Source organism: Lepisosteus oculatus, chromosome 1 (genome assembly GCF_040954835.1).
Source record: "Lepisosteus oculatus isolate fLepOcu1 chromosome 1, fLepOcu1.hap2, whole genome shotgun sequence".
In the NCBI taxonomy this organism is placed as follows: domain Eukaryota; kingdom Metazoa; phylum Chordata; class Actinopteri; order Semionotiformes; family Lepisosteidae; genus Lepisosteus; species Lepisosteus oculatus.
The window spans coordinates 30,208,040-30,235,258 of record NC_090696.1 but is presented as its reverse complement, the minus strand read 5'-3'; the positions used below and the strand labels follow the sequence as shown (position 1 = coordinate 30,235,258).

The window sequence follows — 27,219 nt, the reverse complement described above, 5'->3', positions numbered from 1 at the left end:
TTTTTTAAAAAAAAAAGAAAAGGAATGGTCTAATTTAAAGTTGTTACTCTTGCAGAACCCACGGCTTTAGTTGCTGTTCAGAAGATATACTTTGAACTGAGAAGAATAATGCAGTAGCACAGCAGGGAAATGTGAGATAGAAAGGATTAACAACTGTTCATTTTTTAAATAAAAATAGAGATCACCAAGTAATAATCATACTAAGACACAATGTGATTTTTCTGAGAATATGAATACCTACTTTACCTATTTTACTTTAAGAACACCCATCCATCCATTTGGATGCCAGCCCATCGCAGGGCACACACAGACATGCACATATTCAGATCAGGGCCAATTTTCCCAGAATGCAAATAATCTACTGGTGTGTAGATTTTGAGAATATTTTATTCAAAAGAAACTTAGTTTAAATTAAATACTTAACAGCAATTCATTTTATGTAATAATATTGAATGTCTTCATTGTATGGCTCCTGACTAATATAACTAAAGATAATATTACCCACAACAATGCCAAACGTTCATAAAAAACTACAACACTTTAATCCAAGAATTGTACAGAATGATATTCAAACAATTTAAACTAAAAATGTATTTATTTTTTGTTAATAGGATGTAGTTCTGTCAATGAAAGTTTGAAATGACAAGAATACTGTTTGCATAATAATTAGAAAGGGTATTAATCAATAATATTGATGTGTGTAATAGAGTTGATGAATTTAGGTATAATTTTGTCATGTCCTGTTTGATTACTACAGTACAGTATGTACTGTATGTTTGAAGTGGTTGAAAGCATTCAAACAGAACTACTAGCTCGCCTATCTAGTTCTTTATCTCATATAAAGGTGACAGGTGACATTTTAGTTTAAATCAAGAATGATTAGACTACGAGAAGCAAAGGGCTAGAATTGTAGATCGAAACAATTAGATCAGCCATTTGGTGAGAAAATAAAGCAGTATCGTCTGGCACCCCACAAGTGTGAAGGGCTGGGCAGAGTCTAAGATACATGAAATAGAAAAGTCCAGGGAAATAATAAGCCTCTCTCAGATACTAAAATGTGCACAGGCATTTATCATCAAAGATGAAAAGCATGAAAGCATGAAAATCCATAGGTAAATGACTCAAAGCTTCACAGTAAGAAAGAGTATCTATTTAATTGTAAGTGTAGGATGAGCACTGTGAATGTAAAAGTACAATATAACTCATAATTGACACATCTTCTCTGGTGGCTTTTATTTTAGAAGGATGGCTAAGTGGAAAATTGCCTAAACTAATACAGTGCTATGATTTTGGTTATTTTAAGGATTCTATCTTAAATTTTTTCATGAGCCATAATTTATTAAATGATATGATGAATCATGACGAATAATCACAAGTATTTTTGTGAATTCCTGGAGATGCAAATAACTCTTTGTAATAAATATTTTTAATCAGTGGCCATGAATATGATGACTGTCTTTGCAGAGTGTAAGTGTCAGTTAGTTTATAAATGCCTATGTAACTCACTGCATGGTATATTACTTATTAAAGGAACAAGTAATAGTTTTATTCCATGCTGAAAAGAGAAGAGAGAAAACACAACATTTCAGCTGTGAAGCCATCTTCAGGTGTTAGAAAGACAGGGCAGACAGCAAAGATTAAATAGCACAGAAGAACAAAAGCTGGGAGAGGGGAGGAGGCAGGAGGGCCAGAGAGGCAGAGAGGCCACTCAGGAAGTGCAGAGTGCAGAAGGGTGAAGAAAGGTGTGAAGTCAAAACCTGCATGAGAATAGAGACGATTACATGAAAACAAGTCGGTCATTGAGAGAAGGGGGGTGGTGTGAACCTAGTTTCAGGATAAGTTTAGTTTCTGTTGGTTGTCTGCTATGGGAGTTGAGAAACCCTTCTTTGAGAACAGAGACCAAGAGATCAGTGTGATCATGGCCATCTGAGATAAAATGAAAAACTATGGGCTTGGAGAAATCGTTAATCTTCATAGCCCGAACATGTTCTCTGAAGCGGTCTCCAAGTCTTCTTCCGGTTTCCACAACATAGATAGCTGGACGTTTTTTGCAGGAGATACAGTAAATGTAAATATGAGTTATTATGTTGTTTATAGTTTGTAATTTGAAACTTGCAAGTGTTCATGGGAAATGTAGTTAAAATGAGCACCTTAAAACTATCCAAAAAGGAACACAGAAAGTGATTGAGTTCAATGCAGAAAATGTTTATGAAGAAGATGGAATACTGTTCTGTACCTTATTTTTTATGTTCTGCTACCACTACCAGCTATACAAAAGCAGTATATTATAGTAAGTTCAAGTATGTAGTTGCGTCAGCATGCGTAGGATGCAAAGGTTTAAGGTTTATTCCATGCTGAAAAGATAAAAAATGAAACACAACATTTCAGCTCTGGAACCTTGTTCAGGTGTGAGAGAGAGTGAAATCGGCAGTTGATAAAGCATGGGAGAACAAAAGCTGGGAGTGGAGAGGAGGCAGGAGCAGTTGAGAAGCTGAATCGACACTCAGGTGGTGTGAAGTCGATAGAGGCCAAGAAAGGTGTGAAGTCAAAACCTGCAAATGAACAGAGAGAATTAGAGATACAGTATATACAGTATACACACCTGAAGAAGGCCCCACAGCTAAAACGTTGTGTTTTCTTTCTTCTTTTTTTCAGCATGGAATAAACCTATTACTTGTTCATACGCATGCTGACGCAGCTACCCACCTGAATTACTACAATATATATATACTGTAGTAGTTCACACCTGAAGAAGGCTCTTCACACCTGAAGAAGGCTCCACGGCTGAAACGTTGTGTTCTCTTTCTTCTTTTTTTCAGCATGGAATAAACCTATTTCTTATGCTGTATAATGTTATATGTGTTCCAAAGACCATTACAAATATTTGTAGTATCATTATGGTTAATATTTTAAGAACATATATCATCATAAAATATATACAAAATAATTGTGTAGTGCAACACCTATCCATATCTAAATCTAATGCCTTTTATATATTCACTTCTGTTTTAAGATTGATAAACACTTTATTAATCCCATGAGGGAAATTGTAGTGCCACAGCGGCCTGGCACAGTCAACAAAGCACAGTGTAATGAAATGATACAACAATACAATACAGTAAGTACAGTCAGTGAGAAGTGCAGTAAAATGTTTTTAAAAAGGAAATATTACATTTTAAAGATAGTGTGTTGCCCGTATTGTCAACGGATTCTTAAAAACAGACCAATATCATCCTTTTTTTTCAGGGCTTTGCTTGGCTTTATGGTCTTTTTTATTTACTTTTTGCTTATGTATTCACTGGAAATCATTTCCTCTTTTTTATATTTGTAATGATATTCATTCTATGTGAGTTTGTACACATTGTACAAATGTGTACATTGTACTCATTTGTACACACCCACAGCTCTTCTCTCTGAGTGGGTCCCTCTCTACAGTTGCCAGTTTTCTATCTTGTGACCTAAAACAAAAGTTAGATTATATTATTATTGCTTATGGCAAGTGTGTAAATTCCTTTGTCACACTTAAGTTGGTATTTCAGTAGCAGCTTTGGAGAGCTGCACATCCGCTGGCATACTGAAACGATGTGTCACATTTAATTTTGTGTTTTTGTGTTTCTTAGAACTCACAGACTTTTTCATACTGTAATCATTATATTAGAGATATTGGTCTGTGTCTGCTCTTGATGGCCTATTTACCCTGGTTCACTTGAGGGTATTACTGCATTTACTGAGGAGTATCGCTATTGTGAAGGTGTCTATTTGTCTTCCTTCATTTCCCAGATGTCAGAATGTGCTAATGAGCATGGTTCAGAATAAAGTACTGCATGTACAGCAGAGCAGGATATATGTATTAATAAAAAAGCTTAGATTCATCATACAATATGTGTTATATAGCATACATCCACCATTTGCACTAAAATACAGCAGTTTAATGGATACATGTATGTATACTAAACTGCTATACAGTATATCTGATTTTTTTATTATTTTTCTATTTTTTTATTGATTCCTTAATCAGGAAAATATTTCACTGTGCCGTGTCACTTTAACTATTAAATATTTATTTTAAAAAACAAAACAAAAGAACAAAATACAGCAGATAAATGTAAAGGCAGAATGGAAGTTGACAAAAAAGGAAAATGTGGAAAAGAGGGTGTGAAGCTGAACCTTCACTGGAACAATTCTCCAAAAAACTTTTCTTCATAACATCCCAAAATACTACTTAAAACATATGAAAAGATGGTAATGTTTCAATGTAAAAAAAGGAAAGCTGTGCACAAATGTGTTTATACCGTATATAGTACTGTATGTGTGTATTGCACTAATATAATTTAATTTAATACTAATGGCATCTCATAATCCTGGTCATACAGTACCACTATAATTCATTGATTGCAGATTGTGATCTCCATTTTTACCTTAGTTGATTAAAACTGATCAGTGTATGGCTATATTATAATAATTATCTTTTTTTAACTGTAAGTTATAACTTTTTATTCTGTAAATTTAGCTTCTTATTTAATTCAGTGAATGTGTAAAAGTGTGATCTTAAGGTGGAAATGCAGATACCTGATAGAATTTGCTGCTTATCTAACCCAGTGAGCAATCGGGAGAACTGCTTTGACTGGAGAAGCCGGTGAGAATGACAATGAAATTCCAGTGAAAGAGTCAGAAAGAAAGATTGTATTGTGAATTAAATATATTTAAATATAAATGATAACTATTTGATCATTCTCACAATTTATCACTCACTTATTAAAATCTAAATACACTTCTTTAAAGAAGAATTTTGAAAATGCTGCAAGGTGAGATTTAAGGTTATCTCATTCTATACCTAGCTTTGCAAATATAAATATTTTTGGCTGCAGTTTCATGAAGAAAAGATGTTTTATCTGAAGACTGATAGAAAATGGAGAATAATCACTAAGGAGAAGCAGGAGAGGGCACAATGACAACAGTCACAGCCAAAGAATCAATATTAATAAAGAGTCACCTTTGGGTCATACATGTGTAGTCAGGACACATGAACAGTACAGCCATCTAAAATATGTGTCAAAACTAATGTCAGAGGAAAGCACTCTGCAGTAATCCACAGTCCTATCCAACATACTGTTTTCAGTTCTTCATAGTAGATTGATAGATTGCACTTGTGCTGGGTTAGATGTTACTAAAAAGGAAGCTTCATTTAATCTGTTTTTTTCATTTCTTAGTCTAATAATCATATTTTGTACGCTATGTCTACATATAAAATATATAGCTTAGCAACCAGATTTAAATGTGACATGGCTGTACAGTATTTCTTTCTGAAAAGGGGGTTACATGCCATCAATGGGACCTGAATCGTACATCAGTTTTTTTAATGCACCTGGTTTAACAAGAATTCTCAGAAAACAAGGTATTTTATGGACTATAAAGTAAACAAAACAACTGAAGTTGTTAATTTTACTATTTGGAGTGTCACGCCCAGTACATCTAGAGGGCGCTCTACTTCTCTCCTGTTCCTAGTTCCCTGTGATTATTCATATCTTTCTGGTGTGTCTTGTTGTGTAGCCTATTTACTTTCTGCTTCTGCTCTGCTCCTGGCTCAGCATTGAGGTTCAGATGTCCTGAGACCCACCTAACACCAGGTCACTCCTGTCCATGGCCAGAGGGCATGGGTTTCTATACGGCATTTCCTGAACAGCTGAGCCCAGGCTAGCCCCCGTCTCGCCACTACACATACAATAGGGTCTATTTTCGCTCTCCTGCCATTCCACGGTTCGTCCTCTCCGACATCCGTGACATGGAGTTACTGTATATTGTTGAGGTATTCCCCAGGAATCCGGAGTACGACAGGGCTGCCCCCCTTCACCCCTTCTCTATGTTCTCTTCACAGAGCCCTTAACAGAGGCGGTGAGACGGGACCCTGTCATCGACGGCCTGGAGATACCGGGAGGCGCGGGGGAATCCCTGAAGATCTCCCAGTACACCGACGACACAACGCTGTTCCTGAGGTCGGACAGGGGGTTGAGGAGGGCCCTGCAGGTCATGGAGCAATAATCCAGAGCCTCGGGGTCGAAGCTCAACCGCTGAAAAAGCAAACTGAAGTTCTTCGGGCCCTGGAAGCACAGGACGACGGCGCCGGAGGCTCAAGCTCTGCACGGAGCCCCTAAAAATACTGGGGGTTTCCTTCCAGAGCCAGGACAACGAGACCAACAACTGGACCGAGAGGATCGCCAAGGTGAACGTGAAGCCAGGTCTGTGGAAAACGCGGTCGCTGTCCTACACAGGGAAAGTGATGGTGTTGAAAGCAGACATCCTGCCGGCTTTGGTTTACCTGGTGGTGGTGTACCCGCTGCCGGCCAGACTCAGACGAGCGCTGCAAGGGATGATCTTCAGCTTCGTCTGGGGCAGCAAGTATGAGTACATCACGAGGAACCGGATGTGTCAGCCGGTCGAGGAAGGGGGTGGAGATGTCCCACATTTCCACCTGAAACTCGACTGCATCTTCTACTGCAACCTCTGTCGGGCGCTGCGGGAGCCCATAGGCCACAAGTACCAGTACTTTGTCAGGCTGTGGCTCTCCGTCCTGATGAGGTACTTGGTCCAGTGGTCAAACACTGGGCCCAAGGCAGAGAGGAAGTTCTACACCCACGCTGTCAAGTGGAGCAGGAGGTACAAGGCCATGAGACAGCCAGAGCTCTGCACCAACCACAGAGCTCTGTACAAAGAGGTGAGGGGGCATCTGGTCGCCGACGAAAGGCTGCAAGTTCCCAGACAAGTCTGGGAAAGGACGCAGCCTAAAGAACTGGACAATCAACTGAAGGACCTCAACTGGATGGCCGTACACAAGAGACTGGCTACCAGAGAGGTCCTCTACAGACACTCGCTTACCAGGAACCTGCATTGCCCCCAGGACACATGTTTCGTCGAGGAGACTCAGGAGCACGTGTTCTGGAGCTGCCCCTTCGCCAAGGTGGTGTGGGGCAGAATGGACAACACCATGCAACTCTTGGGGACGGGTGCGATGCTCAGTTACCAGTACATTCTGCTGGGGCTGGCACGTACCGGATTGGACAAGAGGATGCAGTTCCTGATGTGGCTGCTGCTGTCCCTCACAAAAAAAGGCCTGTGGGACGCGACGAACAATCTCATCCGCCACAACATCGAGTGGGGAGCGAGAGAGCTGAAGGAGAGGATCCTGGCGGACCTCAGGAAGAGGATGAAGCGCGACGTAGCCAAATGGAGTTTCCCCACGGCGAGGGAGCGCTGGAAAGGACTATGGACCCTGTACAGGGATTAATGGTTAACAGCAAGTGGTAGGGTTTGGAGGGACTCTCATAATAGCCCAAATCCACCCACACTTGCAATGATTGATAACGGACAATCACCGCCGTTCCGCCGTTGTTTTATTACGTGGAGTGTTAATGTGTGAGATATTTCCTTTTGAGGTCGTTTTTTTTTTGGAATAAAGTATATTTTATGAGAAAAAAAATATTGTTGAGGTATGCAGCACTCAGAACATTTTAATATTATTTTAATGACTGCTTGCAAAACAGTGGTGTCAAAAGTGGATCTTTTCCTGTTTGTATTTCTGGCTCCAGAAAATTTGTAGATCTATATTAATGCCTTTCTGAATTAATATTAATGTCTTTCTTCAACTTTAACCTCAGGATGAACCCATCTTTCAAACGATGTAGTTAACAAATACAAATATTTTCAAATACCTGTATTATTGAAGTCTGTGATATAGTAGAATGTCCAATGTTGTTTTTCACATGTGTTATTAACAATTATAACTTAGTTAACTTAGCACATAGTGCCCATAACAAAACATATAATTCAATTTCCTGGTGCTTTTCCATGTTTGTGCATTGCACAAAAACATACAACACTGATCTTTGCAGGAAGGTGCTCATTAAATATATAGCTCAAAGATTGGTTTAAACTTTAAGTGTCTGTTAAATTGCATATTTAATTTAAAGAGATACAATGAAGAAAAACTTTTTTGGTTTTAAAAATATTGACATAGCTACAAAATATGACATGATAGTTAAATCATGTTAAGACATATACAGACTGCATATACACAAGCAGAAGTGATTGAGATTATGATCTAACCTTCCTCTTGAACTTCTGTTAGATCTCCATAATTGCAATAGGACTTCTATCTGTTCATCTGTTCTTCTATTTTCATTTGGTAGAATAGCTACATGGAAAATGGGTTGCCTAATGTTTGACAGTGCGGTTTCTATGATATTGATTATTTTAAGGATTATATCTTAAACTGCACTGTGATGGACTGGCTTCCTGCACAGGCTGTATCCTGCCTTGTGCCCTTTGTTTGCTGGGGTAGTGTCTGGCTCCCCTGCGACCCTGAATTGGACAAACTATTCAAAAATGGATGGATTGTTGGATTTTGAAACTGTACAGAAAGCAAAAAATTTACACGTCCAAAATGCATAATTTGAAGGAGTGAGACAAAGGTTAAGAGATGTAAAATGGAAAAGAATAGATATTAAATCAGTGAAAAATTAATAACAACAGTTTCTGATAATTGATAACAAGATTCTGAATAAAGCACAGAACAGATTTATCCCAAAAATCAAAAGAGCAAGTCAAAAGCTAAAATATCGTATCTCAAATGCTTCAATAAGCTAATTAAGATAAACTGTACTATATTTGTGAAAAGATAAAAAAATAATAGCAAGATGCAGTTAAAGAAAAAGAGTACACTCATAGCCCGGTATCCAAACTGAATTTGTTCCTAAAAATCTGTTCGGAAGGCGGGAGATCGTAAATCAAAAACAAAAATTATATTATTTTCGTATGGGGAAGATTCCACCCCATTCCGAACTGAAGACAAGTTCACTCAAACACCCTAAATGTATAATACCTTACAGACCATTATAGCAAGCATAGTGAACAACACAGTTTTAGTCAAATAAGCCAACTATAGCTGTAAAATAATTAATGATATCATATTTACACTTTTTCATTCTTTCATAATAGATAATTATCCAATCGATCGGCTAGGACAGTGTGCATACTGTTGTCGACTATTACGCCTTACCATAATGAACAGCAACTACAAAACAAACACAAAAAATACAAATGAGAGCAAAAGCTTTCGTTGTGAGCGTAAAGAAAGCACTGCTGCCTCACGGCATCCTTAACCATAATGCATTGTGCACATGCAGCTGTTCGGTGGCACTGAATTCAAGTGTATAAGAAGGTTCTTGCCCAAAATCAGTCACTTTTGAACTTCAGAATTTGGATAGATGAAACTTCGACCTTATAACGATTTACAGGGAACAAATTCTTCATGTTTGGATTAGTGAAAATTTAAATACCGAATATTCTTATACCTGGGTATGGGTGTACAATGAATTGTGAACACATTCAAAAAGGGCATTATTCCAAAAGAAATGGAAAGAAATATTGCAATAGAGGTTAAAACATAAATAATAAAAAATATATGTCATTATTTCAACAACACGAACTGTAAAGCATGATGTAAAACATATCAGGGACAATAGGAGACAGCTTCTAGACAATGCAAGTGAAATGGCTTACTGTATGTACTAAATGAGCAATTCACTCAGATGTTCACTAGGTAAGAAGTCAACAACATGTATCATGAAGCAGAAGGCCAAGGTTCTGTGTTAAATACAGACTTTTATGTATTTTATCCATGTGGACTGTTTAAGGTTAGTATCATAAAAGTTGTATTGAACTGAAGATCATTATGGTCGATTTTATGCTGTTTTATATCTTTGTGAGTAGATTTGGAGGGATTTTTTAGGCTGTTTTACTGTTGGAATTTGGAAACTATTGGAAAATCCATTTTGCAGCTATGCTTGAGATTACTCATAGAGGTAACTAGACTCTTTGAGAAAATACACTGATATGCTACTGTATATTTCAATTAATTTACATGGTGTGAGGAAGTGTGAATGTGATGTATTAAAATAAAGTGCAAGCAAGAAAGATTGCTGGATATTTGTTTGTGCATCAACATCACATAGCTGAAGCATAGACATACACCCATAAGACTGTAAATATTATGATTCCACTCCCCTTTCATCAAGGGTTTCTGCAATCAAAGCATGTAAATATGTATTCATGTGTATCTGAGTTAGTGTAGAATGTGAAAACAACTAAACAAGACAAAAGGATATGCAATTGTGCCAATTGAAATATTAACTTTGTCATGAAATTCCTTCCCTGACAGGTTTATATGGACAATCATCAATTCTCTATCTAAATTTCAGCTTGCTGTTATTACTTAAAACAGAGACAATCACATTAATAAAGTATATTCTTTTATTAATTTTCTTCAGTTGTAATAACAATATTGAATAGTACCAAGACAGCTTGGTGAATAAAGCAAGTTTTACATTATCATTTCAAGAAGCAGTATAAATTGATCTCTGAAAGTAAATGGTAGAAATACTAAAATGCTTGAAATCCTAGGAAGGTTAAGTGAAAAATGCAATAGAATTTTGTACTACAAAACTTAAAGGTCTGAATATGTTCTACTTTAAAACTGACAAACTGTAGATTCATCACATGAATAACAGTGTCAAGTGTAATTCCTAGATATAAAGAAATAGTATATGTATTAAACAGAGGGGACTACAAAGGTACTGTACCTGATACTAGAAATTAAAATCCTGAAAGGATCCTATTGTCCTATTGTCTATTAGTCTACATAGAGGAATACTTCACAACCAAATTTTAAACATAAATCTAAAGAAACAAATGTAAATTGATAGGATGGTCTTTTAAAGTTGAAAACAATAGGCTTTTAACTAGGGTTGGTCCCTATAATATGCACCTCAGTGTATTGTTGAAATGCAGTCCCTTGGATCCTCCAAGAAAAGGCCTGGTGAGATTGTGAATCAATATGTTGTCAGTGAAATGACAATCTTCTGAATAATCTCCCATGGTTTATAACCTTTATTTCCTTTTTTTAGGAATAAAGCCCTCAAAACTAAAATGAAATGCAAAATTAAAACTGTTATCACATCACAAATGTAGTAATGGAATACAATGAGATTTTTAAAATAGACTTCTGGGTTAATTCAATCTGAATTACTTGAAATAGATGTTTGCCTCTATAACTTGAATCTCTGCTTTCCAATTACTTCAACAGCAATAGCAGCAATATGAGAAAAGATATAACCTGCCATGCATGGAAAATGATTCCCCTTACCCTGTGTACTTTGCTTATAGAATGTTTCTATTTAGTTCTCAATTTACCCTATATCGTGTTTACCTTGACTGTAGAAATTATAGATCAATACATACACATAGAAGGAGACTACAGTATGTGGTAGGCTAAAAAAAGGACTTCTGACATGGGGGGGCTAGAATCTTCACCTTTGCAGGGATGTGCTTTCAATACTATGAAGCAGGGCAACTTGAGCATAACACTGAAGGGACAGTGTGCCTTGGTTGTTCTTACGTTAAGCTAATACACCAGAGTTGCTGTGTCCTTAGCCTTATGAAATTCACTTCACTTTCTGTGATTATCAAAGTATGAGCACTGTTGGACTAAAATGACCATTTTTGGAGTCTAAAAGATGCTGCACAAGCTCCATCACTGCTAAGCCTGTCCAATATGTTGAAGAATAAATCAATTGTTCATTGATCATCACAGGTTCAGTGAGAATGAAAGCAGCATTTAAATGAATTTGTTGGTTCTAATTGCAAGTTATGTTTCTAGTTATTCTTTTTATTCAACAAAGCATCTGTACAAGAACACTGTGTAAAAATAAATGACCTATTGTTATTCTGCAATCATACAGGCTCTGAAAAACACATTTATGGCACTGCATTATGCAAGGCAGAAACATACAGTATTAACTGTGTGGATGCCATCAATAGTCCCTTTTTGTATGATGGCAGCTTCTTCCTGATAAACATTTATATGGCTTTTCAAGATGTAGGATTATTGCATTGCTTTAGTAGGGATCACCACATGTGTAAGTGTAGCTCATACAGTACATCCTTACTGAGGCACATGCTTTGAGTTAAAGCAAACAAGGTAATTTGTTTAGCTTCCCATCTCAATTAGCAATCGGTACAGCTACTGCACCATAGGTGAACATACAGTAATAAGATTTTCATTAAAAAACCCAAAAGGGTAGCCCAGTTCTAGATAGCCTCCAACCATTTATATATCAAAAGATTGTTCTTCTGACATTGGTGATTTTTTTGTCCTTATGAATCCAGGAGATTACATTTAGGTTCACTACCCCATTATATTTTCAGTCTTTTTTCCAATTGGAGTGCAGGGCACAAGCCACTCTTTATTAGCACTGGCACCATAGCTGTTTTCAAAACTGCTTAAAGTAACATTTTAGCAAAAACGTGTTATACTGTAGGTAAAATAAAAAAAAACATTATGACCCACTTAAAAATTAAAATGTGTATGTCTGCTAAACTAAGTAAACTAAGGAAAAAATGTACGAAATACATTTTACAAAGGTTTGAATACATTGTACAAATTGAAATATAATACTTTAAATAAAGTGTTTGTTAAAAATACTAGGATACAGCATTTTTTAAAATAAAAACCTTTTTTTTCCAGGAAATATGTTGTACTCGACAAAGGTAATTACATTCGACATGAAAAAGGATTACTTTTTATATAAAAGCTTCTTGACACTACGTAGTCTAAGTCCTAATAACTGCTCGGATTTGTAAATGCATTTTGGCTACGCTCGTTTTATCAAAATGTTTTAAACGAACAGACCAAAATAACGCAAAACAATCTATTCACATCAGTGTATTTTCTAAATTTGCTATTTCGATTTTCTTCCATGCACCTTCGTTATTTGTACGGAATGAAATATAAACATTGCATATTCATATAGAGTTTGATATACAGTTGCCCACAATCTCACAGAACGCTAGTCTATCATCTCCATGAGAGAAGGCCGCCTTTTGGACATGGTGTCAAAAGCGATAATTAAGTAGCAATCTGTATTATCTACGCGCTTAGCCATCGAAAAATAAAAATAGTAAGAAACATGTCAGACGGACATGTTAACGTTTCTTTTTATTTCCAGTAGTAAAAACACTATACTTTCCTGACGTAACGGATGACGGATGACGCAAAATAGCTGCAATTATCAACTACAGTACATGAGGGTTCTCCCGGATACTTCTCTGAGGATGTCTGTGTTTGTCTTTTTGTAAGCTTTGAACTTATGCTGTATGTATATACATGACTCCACCCCCGTCGAACACACAAAAAAGAAACAGAAATAAGCATTCTACCATATATCGAATTATGTTTCTAGTTTACATAGCTACAGTACAATTAAGAGTACATGATTATTGGACCTAATATGATAATGGCATTATTATTTCCATTAGAAGTATTACTTCTATATTTATTATATATACTGTATTAGATATGTGTTAAGCAAAATATATACTTTTTATTCCACAAAGATTCCCAAAGGAGCATTTACATTTCTCTTACATATCTTTTCAGAGAGCGTGCATTATTTCGTTTTGAATCAGTAAAAATAAAAAACTAAAACTGAATAAAAGTCCCGTAGGACATTTTTTTTCTGCAGCTTCCGATCCTTTTATCCTGTGACCTTGAGGTGGCATCACCTAGGTCATTTCTATCGAACACCCATTTCTTATTCAACAAGCATAGCAATCCCCTTACATACCCAAATGAGAGAAATACAGAACAGTGAAAGAAAAACTAAACAGGCAAGTTGTAAATATATTCTAATACATATACACGTATGTAAAATGGCTGTAATATTTCATATACTTCTATATTCTCGTGCTGCGGATGCTACCCCCATCTTAACAGCTATCCACTCACAGTATGAGTACGGTGTTTCCATATCTCTATGCAGGTTCCTTTTACATAGGTGAGATATCTGAGCATGCTAATTTAATAATCTCACAAACTGCATCCGAAATATTGAAAAATATTTTAATATAAACTTAAATTAGAAAAATGTAACGCCATTCTTACAGTGGTAATAGCGCTTTAAATACCCCAAGGACAAAAAGAGGTGAACGCGTGCTGCAGAAGCGATTACTGAAAGATGAACGACCAGTGGCTGTTAAACTCATTCTGAGCATCTCAACTGTGATTTACGCACACTCCTTGAATCTTTGCGGCAAAAAAGGGATGTGTTATAATGTGACAAGAACAACACAAAAAAGATATTATAAAAATATATTAAACCTCACCTTTTTCCCCACCTTTTGTGGGGAAAAAAGGAAAAGATCCATAAGGAATGATGAACAGGTATAAAATACAGCCACAATAATCAAAGAAAAGGAGGTTTGGAAGGTAGGTCACAAAATACGCTGAGAGGATTGTTTATTGTGGAAGTGAGCAAGTCAGGAAATTCCATTGCAGGAAAAGGGAGGGAGCGAATCAGCAGCATTAATAATTGATTGTTCTCTTTTCTCAGTGTCAGGACGTGGGACGTTTCAGAAGGTAGAACTCCATGTGATTCACTGAGTTCCTTCATCAGCAGCTGCAGTTCCTTTCACAAACACTCGTACAGTCAGTGTGCAAGAGGAAACAAGGACGTCCTTTAGGTTGGCAAACAGGGATGTGCGAATTGAGCAATTAAATATCCCTATCTTCCATTGAAAGGGAACTTCATTTCGGAGAGTTAAGTCATCGTTTTTTTTTTTTAAAGAAACAAGTCGCCGGGACAGGTAATTATTACGTTTGCTTTGAAACCTAGTTAGTTGATGCCGTTTGCGGGACAAAAGGGGAGCTCTCCGTTTACTATGGTGCTGAAATCAGTGTAAGGGAAGTGTGCACCGTTCGTTCTTTGTGGATATATGACATACAGTATGCAAGGAAGGTTCAGCTAAGGTAATGTGCTAGATTCCTGAACACATATTAAACAAGGATTCCTAAAACGGTATCGTCTTCATAACATAAAACAATTCGGGTCACAAGAATAAATCAGTGAAATCGTAATGCATTCAGTAAACACTAGAGGTTACGGAGATAATATCTTTAATAACTGCATAGATAATAACTGAATAGAAAGTTTCCTGTTTAGAAACGGATTATCCCACTCCGCAAGCCAATTACCATTTCCTAACCTCACGGAGAACTTGAAAATCAGAGTCAAACGAGAGGAACATATATTGACATTGAATCCATATACAGTTCTCACATAAGACATTTTAAGTTGCAGTTTCCTCTCCTCGGCTGTCCCGAGAATGCGATATTTTAAGCGTATTCACGTTTATTTTAAATACTGATGCACTTAAATTCCACAAGTTTAAGACAGGTGTATGTATATTCTTCATTCAAGGTGACAGGAACACTGCAATTTTGTGTTTATTTTAATCATGCTAAGGTGAAGCGCTGCAATAACCGATTAAATGATTTTATTTTCGTTTTAAGCAACAAAGTATATATTTTAAAACGTTTTAATTAAAAATACGTTATGTTTTCTGCTCTTGTCGTTAGATGAAAGACAAGGTTAGAATGACCTTTGAAAGCAATCTACTCAGGATATTTAACCTCCTTAGAAGTATTATCATACTGTCTTTAACACAATGGAATGAAACAGTGTTTTTTGCTTATAATAAAAATGAAGTTGTGTTATGTGTTGTAAATTTTAGATCTGGCAAGAAAGGACTACTTTAACTGTCTACTCTGAATGTAAGATTGTAAAGCAGAAGAAGGAAGGAATTAAAAGCCATCACCATGGACTTTGTTATGAAGCAAGCATTAGGAGGTAAGTTCTTGATCATGCTTTTTCTTCAAGTAGTTTCAGAAACCTTAAAACTGCACAGTACCACAAAGAATGGACCTTGAAAAGTTACAGATAACATATACAGTACGTAGTTTAAAGGGGATGTTTTACTATTCATTTGCATAATGTGCACTATATTTTTATGGTCTCTATCATTATACCTTGGATAACTCATTGAAAAGTAGTTTTTTAGCTTTGAATTTGTGAAGTGTCTTGGGTAGAAAGCTTGCTAAATGGCAACACTTTCTTTTTATAATGTTCAGCATTTTTTTAATTTAAGTTCAAAAGTAATTCTGCATTTTGCATTTACAGAGCTTTATGGAATATGTCAGCTTTACAACTATTCAATAGAGGATTAGAATTTTTTCATGGATGCGTGTATTGGCCTTCATCCAGTTGTGATTCAGCATTTAGATAGAACTGCAGGAATTTTATTCTGCAGGGAATAATAAAAGCCTACTCAACAACTAAGGTCTCCTGAACACTATTTGTTGTGCAGAACATATTTATTTTTACTTGAAACAACGTAGCGCAACATGTCAAATTGTGGTGTGAGTGGAAAACATATATGTTGACAATAATTTAATTAGTTATATTTGCATTTTAAAATGTAATATACTTTATTCCCCAAACTAGGATTCCCACAAGTCAGAACCTCACAGTGATCCCTGCCCTTGCTTATTTCTTACTTCAGTTTACCACATTTTTCTAACTGTTCACGGTGTTGTCAATTTCAATAGTATTATACATTTTAGCCTATTGCAACGACATCAGTCATTGGTAAACAATCTGACATTTGGACATATATCTTTCAGACCATTGTTTCCCAATCGATTACTATACATTTTCATTTTTCCAGGATGACTGCAAATCCAAATCTTAGTATAAGAAACTAACAAAAATACAAAAAAAATAATGGTTGCTCTAACTTATGGGATATATTTCACAAGTACGTCTCTTAAATGCTTTTCATAACCTTGTTTTAATATGTACAACAAAATATGGGAATCCATATTTAATAAATCCATACCACAGGTTGTAGGGTAAGTGCATTGTATGAAGGAGTAACATATTGAGACATGTATTCATGGATGTTTTACCAATTGTATGTTTTCTTTTAAGAAACAGTTTATTCTACTGTTCTCATGTTTATTTAATCATGTGTGGCAATCCATGAACCTACTGACATGATGAATTTCCAGGCACAGACCTGCTGATTGAAGGGAATATTCTGCAAAGAGGTGAAATGGGATTCATTCCATTAAACAGCCTATAGATAAGACCATTTGTCAGGTCCATGGTCCAGTACACAGCTACATCGATAACGAAAATGACTAAAATCTACTGAACTGTGCGCAAAATAATTTTACTCTTGAGAGAATTGAGATATGTCAAGGCTTTCATGGTCATGTTGATTTTTTTTTCTCTGTGGGCTGAACATGAACCTTTTACAGCTACTGCAAAAAATGTGGGTTTTCTTTTCACATTGTGCAGCTTCCTTCACTTCACCATGTGCTGTGGTTGAATTGTAATGTCTTTTTCATGAGCAACATGATACTTTGAGTTTAACAATGACATTTTCTAAACATTACTGAAATATAAGAACTTTGAAATAAAATCCTTTGCAGCTTTTACTCAGACAGTCCTCTCATATAGGCCTGGCATTATCCTTACTATATATTTATATATATATTTAAAGCACTTTGTGTTTTTTTCTGCCAGTTCATCTGGAGCATTTGACTTCACATAAATCAATATTCAGCCAGCATTCTAATGGTTTTCCAAATCTAAACCCTTGGCTTAGCATGTGTTTAATGTAAACTGACACTGTCCATCCATTCATTTTCTAAACTGCTTTATCCAGCAATGCATCAAGGGGGATGCCAGAACCAATCCTGGCAAGAAACCACTTAAGAATAGATAGGCAACATGCAAAATGAATGTCTATCATTAAACTCAATCTTCCAATATGCGCATGACATTCCCAGAAATGGAAGTTGAGAGATACCATATCTAAATTATGATAACAGATTAACTTCAACATAATTGAAACAGGATTAAAGAAGTCTTTACAAATTTGGCTTGTAAGTAGAAGTGTAGAAATTAAATTTTATAATTTTAGTATATTATAATTACAGAGTCTATCATTTTATATTTTGCTGAGGAGCACTATTTGTGGAATAAACTTGTCATTAATAAATAGTATTAAAAGTATAAATGTGTTTGTCAGTGTAAAATTGCTCTTTCTATAAGGAGCAGGAGTAGAACTCCTTCCTCATTAATCAACCCTGTGTGTGGTAGCTGTGTGTAATGTTCAAGTAAAGGAGATATTAAATATTTTAGACATTTTTTTAAAAAAATTGATTGTTCCCGTGTTGAATTTGGTGGTACACAACATGCAACCAAAGTGGGCAATTTGGTTTCTGAATTTGATCTTTTAAAGGTGACTAATATCCACAAATATGAGTACTGAGGTGTAACTGCACAGTGATTAGATGCTTATGGAATTGTACAATCTCTATTTTCTCTTACTGTAGCACACAGTTTTGAAATGAACCATTTCATTCATGACATTTTTTTAATTATGAGTATTGTTTCTTACTAATAACATCTATGAAATAATTTGAAACCAAGAACCACCTTTTTCTTGTACTCAGTGTTTCAGCTGGAGTTTGATAGATGCCAAATAGAGCTAGATGCATGAGGCAGAAGTTCCTCAAGTGTCGTCATGGCTCACATGCTGTGTGGTTGCAGATAACAGACAATGAGGAAGTTCCTTTGTTTTTTTGTAATTGGATGTTGTGGCATTACGTGGGGGGATGCCCAGTATGGAGGCAGAGCCCAGGTAGAAGGGCGACGCCTCGTCTTTGTAGTCCCAGATGTCTTCGCTTCTAGATGATGAGCCATAGATGGGCAGGTCCTATAAAGGCACACTGGACCCCTCCCAAAGGGATGAGCAGGCCCCCCCTTTGGAAGGGGGAGTTTTACACCAACAGTCCCAGGGGGAATTACACTCATGTAGGGTGTTCTTTTGCTTTTCTTTTTCTTTTTTTGCCTGTCTTGCTGTGCAGTCCCACAGGGGCAGACTGTTCCTTTTCCACAAGTTTTATTTTTGTTTTTACCTTACACACCCTGTTCTACCAGACTGGATCCTGCTAAATAGGATAAATCCAATCTAGTCACTGCTGTGCTAGCAGTTCTTTTTTTACCAGGCTGAACCCTGCTAAATAGGGTACGCCCAGCTGGGAGGTCACGAGGCACAGCACTACACTTTTTGTTTATTTTTCACCTCTTTTTGTCTTATTTGTGGTCCTTACTACCCTCACATCAGTACTTCCGTCCCCTCACCCGGGGCGCTGACTTTTTAACAGTGCTCGCCACAGCACCTCTCCCACCCCACTGTCACAATGTTTAGTATATCAACCCTCTCAATAATAATTGCAAGATGGCTAGAACTGTTAGCAGTATGGTTAGTTTCCAAGCAACTAACATTGTTTTATACTGTGGAAAAGTATTATGATAGTAGGAATGAGATGGATGTTAGCAGCAACAAACAAATGTTTAGGAATTATTTTGAGTTTAAAGTAACAAAAGCACTGACGTTTGTAATTAGAAATCAAGAGAGGTTATTAGTACGAAACATTCGTTCCATAAATAAAGAGTGACTCATAATAAAAGATAAAGATTGAAGCTGAAAAACATAAACTGCAATATACAGTACCAATAACTTTCCTATAATTACATGGTATGTCATGTAATTGCACAATTTTGCACTAGTGCTGCAATATTAGTACAGTATATCCTTATTTAATTTCTACATTACATTTTTAAAGATGTGTACATTTAAATATTTTGTACAAATACAAATTTAATAATAATTATATTACTACAGTAAATGCATATTATTATTGGGGCAGTATAGAGTGGTAGGTAAGTCTCTGGTCCCTGCTGCAGACATACAGTTATACCTAAAATTAAGAGTGCATTACCTCATTTGGTCCACTCTACACATATAAATGATGACCAGTATTTCCGGGGATAATCATCTCAATGGACTGGTGTCCCATCTGTGAGGGTGAGTCGCATGCTTTTTCATACATTCAGTGCAAGGAAAACCAGAATAATCTCTGGTCTGTTGAGCCACTGTTGCTTGGATATGAAATTACCCATGAACATATTATGATTGTCAAAGGCATTGACAAAATCAACACAGAAGGCCTCTTCAAAATGAAGTGTAAAACATGAACCAGAAGACACAAGTGGAAACTATGTGGAAGAGCTTTTAAAGCCCCCAATAGGAAACCCTTCTTTACCCAAATGGGTTTGGGAGTATAGAACAACCTACCCAGGCATGTGATAGATTTCAGTACCTTGGCTTCTTTCAAGTAATAGCTCCATGAGATCCTTCCATCAATAAGCTGCTAACTACCAAACATGCCATATGAGAAGTCTCGAAAGAAAAGAAGATCTGAGCATTATCTGCATCTTCTGCATACAGAAAAGTGATGGGAGGTGATCAGAGCAGATGTCATCAAAGAATAATGGAAGCATTCTAGACATCCTTCAATGAAAGCTGTGTGATTTTTAAGAAATGGCTTAGACAGATTTTGTTAAATTGGAACTTGAGAAATTTTGAATCATTTTTTTCATATTGGATAATGCCAAACAAACTTGATTAATCATCTAATAACACAAGCAATTTGATATTTCAGAAGGAAAACATTCTCATGTGGACATATTTGTTGACGCTGGTGGTATATTTTCTCAAGCAGATAAGCAAGTACTTGAGCACCTAGGTTTAAAGTTCTTTGGTGTTAGTGTTTCAACAGGTGAAAGACATTTTAATTTTTAAAGAGTATCGTGATCAGGCAGCCACCTGGTTCATGCAGAAAAAGTGTTTTATCTTATTGAAATTGTACTGTTCCCAGAATGATACCTATTAGCATTAACTGGATACATAGTTTTTGAACTACAGTTTAAAATGACATTAAGTATTATAACAAGTTAGTCTGTGCAAAATTCAAACCTGATATTCCCAAGTTTTACATCAAATGATGCAGTAGTATCAAAGAATAAGACTTTAAAATGTCAAAGAGGTGGGTCATACTGATTTTTTTCTTTTGTTTGACAAAAGAGCACTTTTTTTGTGCAAAAAAACACTGTCACATTGCAGTATCCAGTTTCTTGCCATGCCAAACTACCAAGTTTGGAATTGATTACCTACCAAGCTTTTAACCAGAAGAAATTTAGAAAGATAAAAGTAAACAATATAAATTTACTAGAGGCTTTCAGGCTTTGAAGCCTAATGATTTAGCATGTGGCGAGAATGCAGAATGCCAGCTAGACCAGCCAGCTAAACTCACATTTGTAGACTTGAAAAGTAAAGATCAGAATCCTTATTTAGTAAGGAACCAGATAAAGCAGGTATCTTGGTTATCTAAGACAACTGCAAAGCAGGATAAACCTGTTTCCAGATCTTTTTCTGCAACATCAGTATCCATAGTGTGTACTGAGCAGTGCATTCACTCAGCAGTTTTGTAGGCCAAATTTATATTATCACAAATACCAATCCAAAAAAGCTTGTCATACGCAAATTTAATAAAATGCACAAAAAAAGGCAGTATGAGAAATACTTAGGTGTTCATGTTGACAAATCTTTTACCTCTTCTGAAATGAAAGGTAAAACATGAACCAGAAGACAAAATTGATTATTTACTTAGAAATGCAGTAAAACAGAGTACAGGAGATACTTCTTTATGCAAACGATTGAGGGAGTGTGGAATAGGCTACACAAATATACCATCAAAGTCTGACTTCTGTCACTTAAAATGTTATGGAAACAACTACTTGAACTAAACAACAGGATCATCTACAGCACATGGAAATAAAGGACAGACAAGAAGGATCTTGAATGACAGGTCTTGCTTAAATTGAGTAACAGCAGTGATGGAAGCTCAGAACATTCAATTTGCGTATATTAGACTTCCAGAATGTTTCTGATAAAATCCATATAAAAAGATCAAACAACAGGCATTTAGTGAAATGAGTGTTCTTGAACTGAGAATTAGTTTATAAAAAACAGTGTGCAGATGAGGGGTGAATTCACAAAATGGGGTGTTGTACTGTACCTCATGGATCTATACTAAGACCACTGATCTTCCTAATTACATCAATGATCTTGATCCTGGTAAAGTTAGTAAACTAGACATTTTTGCAGCTGACAAAATAGTAGTATTTGCAAACACTATATAAGCAGCAATTGAAATAAAGATAAAATTCAAGACTGGATAAATACACAAAAGATAGCATTTAATATTTTGGATGAAAAAAAGTTACTGCACGTGTCATATTAAATCTTTTTCTGAAGGTTTATTACAGAAAGATGTATACAAAGTCTTCTGCCAGATACTGTCTGCAGTATCTGTGTCTTTTTCAGTAAAGGTTTATTTCATTCCACCTGCCCAAACAGGCAAGTTTATATAGGAGCCAGGATATTCTCAGTGAAAGATGATTGAATCCCATATCAAACAATGAACCATGACTTTAAATTTTTAATGTCATTGTTAGCATCACAATGGCACAGGTAACACATTTCCTTCTTGCTCAGCTACTCATTTTAGAAGGAAAGCCTAATTTTGGTAATGTGTGTGGTTTAATACACATTCCACTTTTTAATGATATGATGCTTCTAATTTATTTTGAAACCTTCTCTTGATCAGGGTATCTCTATGACTTTCCTGATTTGATTTGAAAACTCTGTGGTCTTCATGGTTGGTTTGTTATATTGCTAAGGGGGAGGTGACTTGAAATTCAATATATAACTGTTCAAGTCCAAGTCCAAATTTATTCAGTCTTTAAATTGAATATGCAGTGACATGTACAGTTATATTTAAGTATTTACACTGCCACCATCAACTTAGGTATCTAATTCTAACAGGTCTCAAAAGAACAATCGAGGAGTTGTTTTTAACAAAGTTCAGTAATAGAATGAATTAGATGGATCAGTAGGTAGGTCCCTTTTCAGGCCTTAAAGGCCCATGGGGGGAATAGGCCACCATTTTTCCTTGACCATCTGACACTGGAGATGGAGTTGATGTGGTCAGCATCACGCTCTATCCGACCTGTTAACCCCAGTACTCATTTGAAAAGCAGGCTGAGTGACCTGGGAGCCGTCTGGAAGGAATAAGAGCAAGCTACATCACTTGACCCTACTTGCGATTGAACCCGGGACCTTTCAGTCAAGAGCTAGACACCCTTGCCATCTGAGCTTCCACAGCTCCTAGATGGATCAGTTACTGAGCAGTATTTTCCTATTTGTTTCCAGTTTACTTTTTCTGCTTTGTTAAGTAACCACTATAATGTAAAATAATTGTCTTTTGCATCATACTTACCACATTTTGTTATTTTTAATAAGTATGGTACTAAAAACAGTGCACCTCTAACTCGAGGGAAAAAAGAAGTGTTGTACTGCATGTTCACTGACACTTATTGATTTATCTGCTGACCTAAAAACAGTCATCTCTTTTTGCTGAGCATGCACAGTTTTAGCTGTGTAATTAGAAGAAAGAGCATGTGATGGGAACTACAGCAAAGCACTTATGCATTAACAAGAACTATGTTATAGATGACTTGATAATTTATTAAATTCACACAGTACCATGGTTAGACTCCCCATAACAAATATTAGCAATTTGTCAAAAAGGAATGCTTTGCTGTGGTATTTGCTGAAGGAAGACAGAGAAGATTGCACAAAACGCACTGGAAGCATGATAACCACCATTAAATAATTAAAAATTTGAATGTCCTCTTTGATATTTATCTTTCCATTCCCAGAACTGAATCCTAGTTTTTTTTTTACTGATACAGCATAATGCATTAAACAGTATTTATTGTGACTCTGAAGAGAGGAAAAATATAAACAGTTAACAATGTTAAGTAGTCCCTTCATCTGCTGTAAGAAGTCAAAACTGTATAATGTTGCGTGTCATTATTAGGAAACCATATTATGCCTTTGTAAACTGTAATGTCAGTGGCCAAGCATAAACACACTCAGGAGACTGAAAGGACCAAACACAATACACAATACACTTTTTTATCATAGATGTTATGAACAGAAAAAAAATCAGATCAGCAGAAGAGACTTTGATTGTGAATCTTGTTTATACTTAAGTGCCCATCATAGGTACTGGGCGAGCAAAGTTAAAACTTTTCTTTACATTCAGTCAATTTGTATTTGTGTTTGTGAGATTAATATGAATAATAAGCACAATATAATATATATTCTATTTTTGGGTAATTTAATGGATATATTTGATCAATAAAAGCAACAGAAGCATACTATGTGTTCAAATTTGTTAAGTGAACACAAGTATCAGGATACATCAACTTTAAGTACATTTTAGAGTGTAAAAGTCATTGTTTGATTGCATGGCACTTTGATGCACAAATCACATAACATCTGAGACTTATAGAGCTCATCAAACCCTTTGTATAACCCTTGCCTTGAAGGTACTGAAGGTACTCCTCCTGTCTGACTTCAATGTAAGCCTGCTGGTGTCTGAGAAGTTGCAGATGTCACTTAAACTGGAACCTGAAGGAACTTTGGCTGACTAATCCTTTTTCTACCTGGAGGCACTAAGCAGATTGAGCTCCATGGTTTCGGAGGTCCCAGTAACATTCAGCTAGTGACATGGCCTAGGCTTAAACTTCCAAAATCTGCTTTGTTGAACCAAACCTGCACTCAGAATAAGCTCCTTTACTGGTTGAGCCAGTCTAGAGCCCACATACTGTATGACTTTTAAATGCATCTACTGTATTAATCCTGTCTTTTATTAAACCTGAAACAGATTAAGCTTCTTTTGTCTTAATATTTTTACCCCTGAGTCTTGTTGATCTTTTTGGGATTTTACCTTAGTTTTCTTTGTGTTTTGAAGATGCTATTGTTGTGTATAAACCATATACTGCATGCAGTATATACTCTGTTAAACCAGATGTTGTCTAAATATGCCACAATAAGAGTTTATATACCAACATGCTAGTACATGTGTTGTTTCAAAATAGTTAAGAAATCAAATTACAGTAAGAAAATAATATTTAAAAAACTTTAGAGATTGCACAGCAAAAAGTTATTTTGAAAAACATAATTGTTGCAGTGCATATCATGCTTTTATTTCTTTCCTGGTTGTTGTTTATTCTAAACAAATGTTCTGTGTGTTTTATGCTATTACTAACCAAGTACAAGCTTGGTAATACATTTATGCTTGGAACACACAAAAAGGTCCTAAAGAAGTCAAGAAACTTTCTTGGCTGGATACGTAGAGGACTAGGTGGAAATGGGAGAGTGTAGTAATTCTCAAAAGAATGCTTATATTGTATATTGTATTTGTCTTTCTAAGGATGGAGCACAAGGCAAATGATAAACCAAATACCTACAATAAACTAAAAGGAATCTATTGTTGCTTTTTTAATCTTTATATATTAGCAGATTAACAGAAATAATGGATAATTTCATGTATACAACTAAGTATTAATGTTCTACTGTATATATACTGTGCATACGTCTTTTTTTGTTCAGTACTTTGTCTTTGTGAAGTGAATTTGTGAAGTTTGAAAACCATTCTGTAAGAGAACCAACCTGTTTTAATTTAATAGGAAGAATTCCACATGTAAATGATCAAAGTGATGAACATTGATTGAGAGAAAGAAAGAGATACGTCTGTTCTTGGAATAAGTGCACTGCAGCCTTCAGTCTGCTCCTGGACTTCAGTTGCTTCAGGCCTCCATTTGCTTTAAGCCAATAAAAATAAAGACACCAAGACAGCAGAAACCTATTCTGGGAGAAAGTGCCACATTTAGTCAGAACTGCAGCAACCTAACAGCCTTAGGAGAACACAGAAAGACCACCCACAGAGAAGAGACATTAGACATGTGCCTGAAGACCCATCACCCATCATCAGGGAAAATCAATCAGGATATTAACCAGGCAGAAAGGGAGTCCATTCCTTACCTCTCTGCAAATGATAGAGATGGTATTTAAGGCATAAACACTGAACACAAGATGTGGTTAGCAAGTGTGCACTAAGGAGATCCTCAGCTGGAAGTCCTGAATTTCTAGATACCCAAGAAGGGTCCTCAGGAGGGGAAGAGTTCCTAAGAAGTATGGAATTCCAAGGAATAAAGTTATAGAAGAGGGATTACTAGAGAGACCTACATGTATGAGGGCTTCACTAAAAAAAGATATGCAATGAAGATATGATGCAGGAACAACACTCCTGAAATTAGTGCAATTTCAAGGAATGCAAAAAAGATAATTTCAGACAATCTGGTCATAGAAAAGGTATCTCGTATGTGAGATGATCCAGAATGGGAAAAGAGAGACTGCCATGCCAAAGTTGTGCTGAAAGAAAAAAAGAACTGTCTTGATATAGTGTTGAGGTACAAAAAGGAGGAGAGGAAGGGGGATGTCACCAGAGGGTCTAAAGAAGATCAAATTAGCTCTCTTCTTACTAGGAGAGGAAAAAGAGAGAATTCACATCCATATCCACATCAAAACTGAAAGGACTCCACTAAGACGATCAGTTAATTATCCTAATATTCAAGAAGCACTCATTGGTACACACTAACTTGGGCAATATGGGAGAGAAAATTCTGATCTCAAATACCACTGGGCTCTGACTAAATCATAATAGCTCAGACCAGCTGTAGAAACAATTCAATGGTATGGCCACCAGGAATTCTCTACAACTTTATCTACTGTCTCTTATATTGAATAGTGGCTCATTTATCTGTACCGATACCATTGTCTAGAATTATTGTTTCTAAGACAATGGCAGCCACTGTATTATTTTCTTTCTTGTGTACTTCTGGATCTCTCCATTGTGTGGTTCTATAGCGGAAGGGAAGGAACTGTCCAGCACTGGGGTAAAACAATAGATGCCACCAAAGCCTGGTACCTTCCAAAGTACCTTCCAGTACTCTGTTACATATAACAGAAAATGCAGGTAAGGTATAAATAAACCACAATTAAGCCAGAAGGCTCTATCTGTACCTTATTCTTTATCATATTAAAATTCATTTCAAGCAGTCCTCCAAACAAAGGATTATCTGCCATCCTTATGAAAAATGAAACTGAGGTCCTGACTATGTGACCATTAAAGATCAGTTCAGTTCACTTTATTGTCATTCTACACTTATACAGATGTACAATGTGCACAATACACTAGAAACAATTAGCATAATGTTACAGTACAGCACAAAAGAACACACACGAGTTGGGGACCGAGAAAGAGTACAGTAGGTAGATAGATAGATAAATAAATGGGTATTTACAGTAGTGCAAGTAGTGCAAATAAGCATTCTGAAATACAGAGGTGGTGGGGAGGGGGGGGGAAACAAGTGCAGACAATAGTGCACGACATAGTCATAACACGACACGACAGTGAGACGGTGGTGATGGCACAGCAGT

At 36.2% G+C, this 27,219-nt stretch overlaps 1 protein-coding gene across 1 annotated transcript in view; it reads left to right on the top strand.

Annotated features, from left to right (window-relative positions):
• The first annotated feature begins 14,441 nt into the window (after positions 1-14,441).
• The window catches only part of cplx2a (complexin 2a), a 59,408-nt gene continuing 46,630 nt past the window's right edge, over positions 14,442-27,219 (top strand). Inside the window, exons 1-2 of the mRNA XM_015344725.2 lie at positions 14,442-14,694; positions 15,622-15,737. Of these exons, the coding sequence (XP_015200211.1) occupies positions 15,707-15,737 (31 nt within the window). The 5' untranslated portion in view covers positions 14,442-14,694; positions 15,622-15,706. The remainder of the gene's footprint in view (positions 14,695-15,621; positions 15,738-27,219) is intronic.